Here is a 12,771-nt window from a genome sequence, read left to right on the forward strand (position 1 = left end):
CCTACTCTACCTTGGAGACCACCTCTCTGTCTCTCTTACCTTGCAACATGGCTGACTCCAAGGACATCAAAGAAAAAGAACGTTAAGGAAACGTAACAAGCATTTGCAATGCAATAGGGCTCGCATTACTGAAAGTAATAATAATGCAACGCCAGTAGCTCAAGCATATTTAGTAATGCGAGACCTATTGCATTGCAAATGCTTGTTTACTCCATAGTAGAATTCCACTTGCCGGAACTACCAACGTTACTTTGCCTACATTTAGAGGGTTTAGATCTCTATCCGAATTTATAGTTTAGTTTAGTTTGCATAGGAGACCTTTAGCTGTCGTTCAGCTCTTTTTCTAAGCACATTCTCATGCTTGTAGCAGCATTCACCGTGCGGGGAGCGAGCAGGGGCGCACCACAAGCATGTGTATGAGCTTCAAAAAAGATCAGACTGCGCACACACGCACGCACCACTCCCGGGCCAGCAAACACATGATCAGAGTACTCTGCCGCGGCTCCTCTCTGCATCCTTCTCCCCCGCACGCATCCTCACCTGGTTCTAAAACTCTTTACATGCTCAAATACAGTTAAAGTTTAACAATTAGCAAACAGATTCCCAAACATTGGGAAAGAAAGTCTCAAATGTACCTTCAAAGTAAATTTCTTTCTTTGGGATTCAGAAAGAAAGGTAGGAGAATCACTGTAAGCCTACACTGTCTGAATATGTTTGGAAGTTCTGAAATGCCTAAAATGCACTGCATGCAGAATTGCAACAATTGCACAGTTTTTCAGTCTGGCAAATGATGAAAGAGTGCATTAACACGTTTTCACATCATTTTTTCAGTCGATTAAACTGCTAAATCCCATCAATTTGCGAGGGGGTAGGGTTCACGCTCTTTCCACAATGCCAATACACAAACTACTGCCCTTCAGAGAACTAATCCTTTCTCCATTTCTCAGAGTAGAACCTCCCTGCAACTGGTTAATCAACACCGATAAAATTCCATGTTTGGAGTGTGCAACAACTTTTACCAGGAGATCCACTCATAAATGTCCCCAAAGCAGCGCCTACTGCTGGACAAGATGACTATTTCACTCGTCTGGCACAATTTCAATAACGGCAAACTGTATTTGTGAGGGTTAAAGACTGGTAATTCCAATTCTGTGAAGCACATCCGTCCCTATTCGTGCAAGTTTTTTAGAAGTTCCAACAGAGGAGTGGTGTGTAAAAACTTCATTACGGACCCTTCTCCCTACATTTACGAGATTCTTTAGATGAAGGTTAACTCACATCAATCTACTGACTGTTTCTTGCTTGTAAGCTTAACCTATTGTGACCAGTTTTTAACACAAAGGAAGATATTTAAGCCAGCATAAGCACAAATCATAATTTGGGCTTCACAATTTGTCACAGTATTAATGGACAAAACCGTTTAGACATAGCAATAATAGACTTAATGAAAGTTGCAATGCTGTAATATGCTGATAAAGGAGTGCCATGAAATTCTCATGACTTCAGATTACTACCTATAATGAACAAATACGATCCCATACCATATGGACTGGTGAAGCAGACACTGCATGCAAGGTCAACTTCAGCAATTTTTATAAGGCAAATACTAGAGGAGTCTCCACTTGCTGTGATCGTTAATAAGGCAAATATGGTTTTACTGCATAGATGCAATAATGGGAATGAAAGTCGCTCAAGTGCCCAGGCACGCTAGGCCAGCACTGTGGATTGAACGTAGCAAAACATGGTTGGTTTTAATCATTCAACCCAGAGAACCTATTTCAGGCCCAACCAGTTTTATGTTTATTGAAACTTTTTTTATAGTCCATTTTTTTTTTTTTTTTAATGGGAGCAACAATGCAAATTCCAATTGACTAACACCGTAAAAATGTCATGGGTTTCTAGAGGCTGTGCACTGTTACAACCATCCTGTATGAACCACTGTGTCAATAATTTCCATGTAGATGTACCAGAGGATCCCGAAACCAAGCTTCTCTTAGCTGACCTTGCCCTCTTAGGCTTATATGTGCGGAACAGTGGCCCTACTCATAGGGGAGGACATACCCTAGATCTTATTTTTTCCAATGCCCCATTCATTCACTGCCACTCTCCCAGACCTGTGCATTGGTCTGATCATAGCATACTGGAATTCTCCATCCTGCAACCAACTAAGCCAAATGACCCTTCTGCTAATTTGACCATCAAACGAAGACCTTGGCATAAGGTCACTCTAGAGGCATTTGTAGAAGCCTGGAGTATTCAGACTTTCACTGACTCTGATAACTCCGAGTCGGCCCTAGCCTAACTCAACAACACTCTTTTTGACACCATGAACCTTTTAGCCCCACAAAAACTAGCCAAACAACCAACAACTAATAAAAAGGAACCATGGTACACTGAAATGTTAAAATTAGAGAAACAAAAATGCAGGAAGCTAGAAAAACAATGGAGAAAGAATCACTCCAGTGAAAGTAAAGTGCTTTACCAACAGGCTGTTTCCTCCTACTATAAAAACATCAAAAAGGCTCGGAAAACCAGCCTTCAATCTCAAATAGATGAAGCAGATAATTCGACTAAAGAATTATATAAAATTCTTCGAAACTTCACCAATCCCCCAGCATGTGAAAGTCCTGACACCTTCTCCCAGGAGTTGTGTAATAATATCTCACAATTCCTTGAAGACAAAATTGACACTATTTACAACAAAATCTTGTCCAAATACCCCGATATCACAGAGACCCATGCAGGTGAGACTCGTACCTCCTGCACTCTGTCTTCATCTGAGACTTTCACTGATATCCCTGAAATTGCAGCGGATGATATAAGATCACTCCTCAATAATATAAAAACTGGATCCCCCCTTGACCTTCTTCCCCCCAGAGTAATGAACACTCTGAGCACAGCTCTCTGCCCTGTTATTAAAAAAATCCTGAATCTCTCTTACAAAGAAGGCAAACTCCCCCAACAATGGAAAGAGGCAGTGGTGAATCCTATTCGGAAAAACTCCACCCACCCGTGGACGGAACTCTCCAATCTCCGCCCTATCTCTCTTCTGCCCCTCCTGAGTAAACTGGCCGAGAAACATGTTAACACCCACATGTCCAGTTTCATTGAGGCGACAGGGGGCCTGGACCATTCACAATCTGGGTTCAGGCCCAACTACAGCACCGAATCAGCACTCCTCTCCGTGACCGACAACATCAAGATGTCACAGGATAGAGGAGGCTCAATGATTCTGGTGCTGTTAGACCTGTCGGCCGCCTTTGATACTGTGTCTCACAAGATCCTCATAAGCCATCTAAAGGGAGTGGGCATTGGAGGTCAGGCCCTTTCTTGGTTGGAGAGTTTCCTGTCCGGACGCTCACAATCCGTCAGCCTGGGACCCTACCGATCTTCCACAAGGGTGCTCACAAAGGGGGTGCCACAGGGCTCATGCCTAAGCCCCACATTGTTCAATGTGTATGTGGCCCCCCTCGCTGAGATTGTGAGGAAATATGGATTCACCCCGGTGTCTTACGCTGACGACACCCAACTCCTCTACCCTTTCCATTCCCTCAGCGCTAATGTTAGGGAAAATTTCGCCGAAGGAATGCGGGCTATTTCCAATTGGATGGCTTCCAACCGCCTCCAATGCAACGTCGGCAAGACGGAACTAATGCTCTTTGGAAAAGCCTCTATACTGTGGTCCCCTGAGTGGTGGCCCCTGGATCTAGGTCCGGTACCTTCTCCAAAATTAACAGTAAAGAACTTAGGGGTGAAGTTAGATCAAAATCTAACTTTAAAAGAACATGTGAACGTGGTTGCGGGGGCATGTTTCCATACCATTGGACTGTTAAGACGAATCTTCCCCTATCTCCCGGACAATTACAGAAAGACCCTTGTACAGACCATGGTAATAAGTCGCCTTGACTACTGTAACGGGCTCCTGATACAAGCCAATGAGGATGCCATAAACCGTCTACAGGTGGTACAGAACACGGCGGCAAGATTGATTCTGAATGCTCCCCCAAGAACCCCCTCCAAGCCCTTACTAAAAAAACTTCACTGGCTCCCAATACGGCAACGTGTTACATTCAAAATCTGTTGCACCGTCCACAAGTGCCTACTCGGAAATGGCCCCAAATATCTGAGTCAAACACTACACCCCTACAAACCAGATAGATCCCTACGTTCAAGTAATCAATTGCTGATAAAAACCCCTCATATAAAAAAAAACAGGCAGGGCGGCCGTGCATTCTCCTTGGTGGGGCCCACCCTGTGGAACAACCTGCCCCTCACTCTAAGACACATTTCCAACCATCTCGCTTTTAGGAAAAAACTAAAAACTACACTGTTCCTAGAAATATGATTGAACCGTTTTACCTATCAGTCCTCAGCTCAATCAGTAAACTCCTCTATAAGTACATCTTAAAACGAGCAAAGCGCGGAGATACTCCGCAAGGAGTCTATTCTTGCGCTATACAAGAAATTAAAATAAATAATGAGTGAGGCAGTAAAGCAGGGGCATTTGCATATCCCGCAACCTCCATGCACAGAAAATGGTGCTGGATACCTTCTTTTTTTATTTCCCAAATGTGAATGATTAAGGGGGCTAGTACAAAGATTACAAATATAAATGTTCACATGGTAGCACAAGTAAAAGTGGCAAAAGTGTCTAAGACGTGTCAAAATTGTGTGTTTAACGTGTGGGCACAAACATACTAGATATGATACGTAAGTGTCTACGGAAACTCTGCAGGTCATTAGACAAGTCAAATTATAATCATCATGTGAATGCACTCCACTTACACTTAAAGCGTATAGGAACACTGTTCACCTATCTTCTAAATTTGGGAATAATACTAATGCGATTTGATAGCGATGGAGCACTGAGCACCAGGGCTTGGTCACACATTGGAGCAAACAAGCCTCAGAGTACCGACAGCAGAAAGTTCATTCTTAGCAAGTACTACGCAAGGTAGGACCCTGTCCCCACCATGTGAGTGCATAATCAAGTGAATCGAGCAAGACAATTCTCTTTCATGTAGCACCGGAGAAACTGCTTGGTTTCCTGGTGTGCTGTTTTACAGTTACAAGCCAAAATTCTTCTTAAAACGTGATACCCAGGCACTGGAATGTTGCAAGTAACGGATGTCCTCCATACGGACACAAAACATGTTTTACTGTAAACAACAAACAATCTGAAAAAAGTAACGCGTGGGAATTCAGCTAACCAACTAAGCCTGCACATTCTACTGCACACCACAAAAACTACAAAGAGATGTTCTCCAATCCAGCTGATTAAATAAATCTGAATAGTATTTAAATTTGTCAATTCATATTTTAATTAAATATTTTAGCCCTCGGAAGAATATTCTCTCTTTAAACCAAGACTTCAGTGGCTGTATGTTGGTCCCAATGTAATGGTGCCAGCTGTCCCTCCCCAGGAACTACGACTTTCAAAAGAGCTGTCTAAACAAATATATAGAGTGTTAACAGGATTTAAATAATAAACATGAGTCGCAGAAAAGAGGATATACCTTTCTCCTACAGCCAAATTTGGAACATAAACCATTTTTGTCAGGTATCATTTATTGAACAAAAGGAATCCCGACCATTTCCGCTACCCACAGAGCACAGATACACGGGAAAAGTGCCGATCTTAAAAATCAACAAAAAACAATTTTGGCAGACAAGGAAAATTATTTTAAACAGTTTAATTTCCTTAAAAAAATAAAGACTTCTCATTCTTCACCGGGTTATATTACAGATGTTTTTTAAATGCTGAATAGACATTAGTGAGCATGTTTGAAGGCGTTAAAAATGTACACAATTATTCATTTAATATTCCACTGTCGTGGCATTTCCGACAACAACAAAAAGGAATTATTTGCAACTTCACACTACACAGATCTTAACTGGCAGCATTACACAGAGCAAAACAATAGGAAATTAATCTTTTGAGTTCTCTTACCAGGTTCCCGGTTGATTTCGATGTCAAAGTAGCACTGGGGCCGAACTTTCACCCCCATGGCAGAGGCAGCAACAGCCATTGGCAGAGACTGGCCCTTTAAACAGAGAAACACGGAAATCTATAAGGTTTTATCAGACTGAAAGAGAAAGCTCGACAGGCAGCGGCGTGAGGGAGGAGTGGCTGTGTTTTCAAAAATTCAGCACACTTCAGATTTTATTCGTGCAACGCCCAGGTAGCTTTATCCAATACCATAATGTTGACACACTGCCATTTGCAAACACTCCCTCCCCCATGCTGCTGAGCAGTCCACGTCAGCCCAAAGTGAAGGCCCGGGTGAAGGTCTCGGCAGCCCGCGCGCCCCATCCCGGGAAGGCACACCACTTACAATTGATCCACTGTCTCTGCTGCATGGGTCAAAGTGTTACAGGGAGGCCTGGGATCACATCACGCCGTCACCTCTCGGAGTAAGCGCGCGCGCACACACATTAGCAAACTACATGACAAAGACCAACAAAAGAGAACGCTGTTCTATGGGGTACAGCAGAGACACGTACAATCGCAAGCAGAGCAGCCCGACAGATGCAGTTAGTTTTCTTCTGATGCACTGATAGGACCTGACAGTCGGTGCAAAACGATGGAAAGTCACAAATTCAGCGCACTGCGAAGCAAGAGAAAGTTGTTTTGCAACACTATTTTGTGAGAAACATGCTGATGGTTGCTACAGATCTGCTTAATTACAATTGCTAGGAGAGAAAACTGCTGACGAAATCGAAGTCACTTTGGAAATGGATAGAAGCTAGATGTATCCAAACGTCCTTCGTTACCCTTCGAGGTGAAAACTAAAACTTGTCGACTAACGCTAATCCTGAGCACTATTCTGCTTCACAAAAGAAGCTCTCATTGACGAATAAATACAAACTCAAATGCTAATAGTGTGTGCCTGGCCATCAAACACACCACATCTTTTCGATGGAAGAAAGCGGCATGTGATTCTCAAGACCAGATTTCAACATCGGTGTCGTGAGAAGACGCTGGCCCTTGACAGAAACACAAGGCCTGCAAGCAACTCTTCTGGACTTCCAGGACGATTGGTAGAAACAAACAATTTTAAGAAGTAAAGGACCACAGAGAATAGACATGTGTTTGGAGCGTCATGTTCCTTTTTGCTTAAACTCCATAGCTATGGCTATGCCCTACTGTACGGCTTAAAACCTGGCTCTTCTGTATATAGGGCATTGCAGAAGTACTGTCCCAGTACTAGGACTTTCTAATGTGGTGCTTTATGAATGCAGTAAATATATGCGATCCTGCCAGAAATCTTAAATATGAGATAAGACAACACAATTTACTAAATTGCGGGCCCTGCAAGACGGCATGTTTTGGTTGCTATTTTTTGTTAACTGTTTTTTCCTTGCTACCACAGTATTAGACAATCACACTTTTCGTTTCAAATTAAAATTATACAACGGGTTAAAAAAAAGTTACAACCAAAATCATTATCTACAACTCCTTCTGAGTTCAAAGCATACTGGACATCCACCAATGCCAAAAGAAAGGTTATTTTGAAAGCAAATCACAAGTGTAGGCGTCACTCTCCACACACGGGATTGAAGTGGCAGTGTCAACAACTGCATCTGTTCATGCAGAAACAGGAGTCACAATTTGAGTTCAGTAAACAGGTGTTAAGTACCATTAAACTTAGTAACACCTGTCATTTATAGTCCTTAGAAATGGTATAAGTACCATATACAAATACAAGTCTCAAGTCGAGTTTTATTATGATTTGGGATATAAAATACAAGTTTTGTTAAGTTTAATTATGAAAAAAGTAGTAATCTGTGATCCGGTAAACCACAGTCACTAGGGTAGCAATTAAAAGACACGGTGTGGCTGAGGGAAAAAGTAAAGAACGCAACAAAAGTATTCCAAAACATGGATCCACGGGAAATCAAAATAAACAGTCTGAAGAGCTGCTGCTTTTTGTCATTGCCAAACACGATCGCCCAATGATCACCTCTACAAACTTAGTGAGACGACTCCGGGAACAATGACATAAAATACAATCACAGGAGTTACAAAATCTCGTGGAGCCAATCAAATGTTTACCTGGATACACACTCCGCATCTGTCTTCGGAGACACCCTACTTGCATCACCGTCAATTGCCATTTCAGGACAAGTACACCACCAAAGGAGAGAGTATTTTTCAGACGCCGAATAAAACACTAATTACTAAAAACTGCAATCAAGGAGAAGCCTGAAGCACCAGCAAAGAGAAAGACACTTCCAGTGTTGTAATGTATTCCAGCTGAGCCTCACTGATCCTTCCAGCGAGGATAAACCAATTGTAAAGTATGGGTCAATGTTTACAGCTCATCTGCAAATATCAATTAAGAATAAGGGGTCTTCATTACAATGTATCTTCTTTAAATAACCCACCAGTCAGACAACTGAACAACTACTGATCTGTGTTATTAGCCATCTAGAGATAGCAGAAAAACCAGAAAAGTTTGAAGGCAGGCATTCGTCAGAAACCAGTTTCATCCCAAACCATCACGGTGAGCAGAAATATTCACACCCATCCACAACACTTCATGATCCATGACCATCATTAAGACACATGTAAAGTTTCCAAAGGAGATTCACATGTTCATGTTCTGATCTGACCAGCAAAGAGGCAGTAACTCCTAGTGAAATACCATTATGATATTGCACCATTGGGAAGCTGCCGGGAAGAGGATACATCTATCAACAATACCTTCTTTGAACAAGACTCCAGTGGATTAAAGATATTCACTTTCTAATAAAGCAACACCCTCAGCAATAAATTCACAATCAAGTGCATTCATTTTTGCAAATCAATGAAAAATGCCAAATACCCTTCGTTAACACCATACTGTCCACCGGTAACCCACAAATATTACACAACACAGAGGTACAAAAATATTACGTCCATTACATTGACTACCCCTACATCGTTTAGATAAGTATATATTCACTATTCTTAAATCAACATCTACTTCAACAATATAGTGGTAGTCAATAAGATACGTTTGTCCTACGATAGGTAAAGTGACTTATCCTGGCATGCCATCCTACACTGTCTTAAAAAGCCTAATTCCTCTACACAGACAAATAGTAGTTACAAGGGCCACAATTATCCTCATGACTTTACTTCAAAAAGTGTGCTGCATAGATCTTAGCTATAAAGTTGAAAACATGCCTTCCATTTACTCAGCACAAGTGAAGAGTATTCATTTACCAACAGGATTTCCAACCAGAGCATTAACCGTGAGAAAATGCACTACAATTGCTTAGGGAGCAGAAAGGAGACATTAAGTGGCTAACAATAGCAAAAGTTACCAAGTGTAAGGGCCTACATTGCATGAATAAGAGCGGAAAGCACCATTTACCCTCTTTAATCCCCCCCACCCCAGCCATGGGATCAAGGACACCGCAATATGGCCCCCTTCTGCAGAGCATGATGACTGTTTGCATCCTATTTTGTATCACATCATTTGAGTGTGGTCACTGTTAGCAGGTAGGTCCTCTTGATCCATCCAGCACAGAATGTTTGATCCTGTAGCGATGTGCGACAGTCAAGACTGGAAATGGCATTGTCAGTTAGCTTCCTAATAGCTTGGGATCTTCCATTCCTCTTTCATCACCTGTGCACAGTAAGTGTTATCGAATAAACTAGTGAATTTTCCTTTCCATTTTGTTGGCACACAATGGTATGAGAAGGAGAAAGTCCATATTGTCTCACAACTATAGGGTTGAAGAGAGTAAGTGCTTTAAAATGTCATGGTTACTGTACTGTTTTGCAAGACTTTGTCAAGTGGGAGGGTTGCATGTCGATGGAATACAATATAAACTAACCCCCAAAGAACTTGCTCAATTCACTCCAGAAGTACTTGCTGCATCTTGAATGGAATAGAGGCAAGCTGCATGTATTCTGTATATAAAAATATATTTTTATTTATACAAAGGTCAATGTGGTAAAATAACTCAATGACACGTTCTTTGCACTCCTCTGTCAAGCTTTATTCATCAGACAGTCCTCACCCAACAGTCACGGACGGCACAAATACAATCGTCTGTGTCACAAAAATCGGGGCCTTGGTGGGGTTGCGAAAAACAAATACAATCCTGTCAACTGCTAAACAATGGAATATTCAATATGTCACACAGAACTAGAATCATGTCATAGCAGTCTCAGCCTGGCTGAGATTGCCTAATAATATTAGAATACATCTCCTTTTCTTATTTGCACAAAAGAATAACAATGAAATACAAACTAACTCAAACTGAGGATGAGGAACAAAACCTCCAATAGGTAAGGTAAACAGGAAGCAACAACACGAGCAAACATCACACATCCGGGAGATGGGCAGGGATGGGTTGGAAAAACACACAAGGTAGAACACAATGTAGGACAACCATGGATTACTGTCCACGCCCCTTGTACAAAGCTCTTTTAACACGGAAAGGAGTGCACAAAATGAATGTAAAACTCTATTCATTTCCTTGAACACCAATTTCTGAGAAAAATTACCCACACAAATCTTTCTAATACCTAGGAGTCCTTTTCGGTTTCACATCCCTTTCCTTTTGTACAGAAACCCTTGCTTCAGGGACCCCTTCCCTTGAGGACATAGTGGCATCGTCCTGACTTTTCTTGAATTAGTCATCAAAAATGACCAAGGGGAGTCAAACTCCTCCACTTCCCTTGAATTCTTCTTAAACTTCCCTTGTTTCTGATAGAGCGCCACCCTCCTAAAATTCCATGTTTAACCATTGTGCAAATTTACCCAATTTCCACATACACTTTCAACCCTATAAGGACCTCTGAACTTTGCTAACCGCGTAATCACTCCTCCTGGTATGACTTTTACCCAATCACCCTCCTGGATAACTCTGGCATCTCCTCCCACAGCTCTCATAACATCTTTTGTATGTTTGTTCAAGAACCACGGCGGGACCAATTTAGTGCCCGGTTGACTGCCACGCATTTATTCAAAAGGACGTTTCTCCATTGCATCATGCATTGTTGTACGATACAACCAAAACATCTCTTAAATAGCTTTCTGTATGGGTATGCTCGCAGCAACTGCCATCTGCATTGTCCGCTTCACCATTTTGTTGACCCTCTCACACAACTCATTTCCTTGCGGATTATAGAGTGAGGTACACGCATGTCTTAAACCAACTATTCCCCAAAAAATGTTCCAGCTACCTCGAGGCAAGTTGTGTTCCATTGTCTGTAAGGAATATCAATGGAATTCATTATCTCCTGAGAACTTCCATTACGACAGAAACAATGATTAATGTTTTAAGTGATTTCATGAACACTAGTTTCACCCACCTTGATCCAGCATACACCAACACTGCTGCAAATCTTTCATGCTCCTGCAAACCATTGAAGGACCAATAACGTCTAGACAAACCTTCTCCTATGGCCCCTCATCCCCAACAATATGCTGCAAATGATCCACTTTGCCCAAACCAACCCGTAATCTTTTTTTCCAATTCCCTACATTTCTCAACCCATTCCTTTATATGTCTGTCCATACTTAGCCACCAGAACCTTTTCTTCACTTTCCAAACAGTTAACGTCTGCCCTAGTTGCCCCTCGTGCTAACCCAATTAACCGGTTCCTGGTGGACTCTGGTGGTACAAACCTCTTGCCTCTCAAAATTACCCACACATCTTGTGTGGACAAGTCACTTTGCATTTTATAAAAAGGTCTAAGTCCTTCGGGTATAGTACTTTCTCGATAACCTTTCCTTCACCATCCTCATAACACCCTTAAGTGTATCATCATTCTGCATGCTTATAACCCATTCAGCTCTGGTGATGTAAATGTAAATTGTAAATGTAAATTGATACTTGTATAGCGCACTACTCACCCACAAGGGTCTCAAGGCGCTTGTACGAATACCGCTGTGGAACCCATCCTGGCTTTCCCTGTGAGGTGTCCACTTCTGGGCACCCCCAAGGTGGAGGCCAGGCATCCTTAGTGTTGTGGGGGCCGTTGTGGAGATTAAGCAAGCTATTGCCCAGAGTTGCAGAGTGGGACTCCATGATTGGAATAGGCACCGAGGCGAGAATTATCAGGTCCGTGGAATTTTGAGCCCAAGACCCGCCGAGGCGGGGAATTGAACCCTGGTCCCGGGCTAGACCTCTGCATCAGGGTCTGCCGCTCTAACCATTGAGCCACACTTCTACGTGATGGAATTACCAAAGCCCTCAGCGATGTCATCAAGATTGGCTACAACTTCCTCAGATTACAATTCACACACGGGCTTGGTGTCCGGTGACCTCAAGAGGCATTCTGCCACTTTGTTTCTCCAACCAGGAACATGTTCTATTCGACATGAAGAATCCTGCAACTTCACAGCCACACGTGGCAATTCACACACGGGCTTGGTGTCCGGTGACCTCAAGAGGCATTCTGCCACTTTGTTTCTCCAACCAGGAACATGTTCTATTCGACATGAAGAATCCTGCAACTTCACAGCCACACGTGGCTATTCCCCTGAACAATTTTTTGTCCCATCTGGACTCAACACTTTAAGGAGAGGCTTATGCTCTGTTCTTAGTGTAAAAACGGTAACCCACAGAAATAACCTAAAATGCTTAGTGGCCCATGCAGCTGCTAGTGCCTCGCACTCTATCATAGAGTAATTCCTCTCAGCATCTGTCAACAAACATGAGGCAAAAACCACAGTTTCCTCTTGCCTCCCATAGTCCTGTGTCAAAACCGCAGATACCCACTGCACGGTCATCAACAGTAAGTATGGTGTGTAACTCTGTTCTAAA

At 42.4% G+C, this 12,771-nt stretch overlaps 1 protein-coding gene across 1 annotated transcript in view; it reads right to left on the minus strand.

The window, feature by feature from the left end:
* The window catches only part of NKTR (natural killer cell triggering receptor), a 511,856-nt gene that overhangs the window by 402,992 nt on the left and 96,093 nt on the right, over positions 1 to 12,771 (minus strand). The window contains 1 exon segment of the mRNA XM_078665314.1: positions 5,951 to 6,044. Coding sequence (XP_078521440.1) covers positions 5,951 to 6,044 — 94 coding nt within the window.

The sequence above is a fragment of the Lissotriton helveticus genome, chromosome 10, assembly GCF_964261635.1.
Source record: "Lissotriton helveticus chromosome 10, aLisHel1.1, whole genome shotgun sequence".
In the NCBI taxonomy this organism is placed as follows: Eukaryota; Metazoa; Chordata; class Amphibia; order Caudata; family Salamandridae; genus Lissotriton; species Lissotriton helveticus.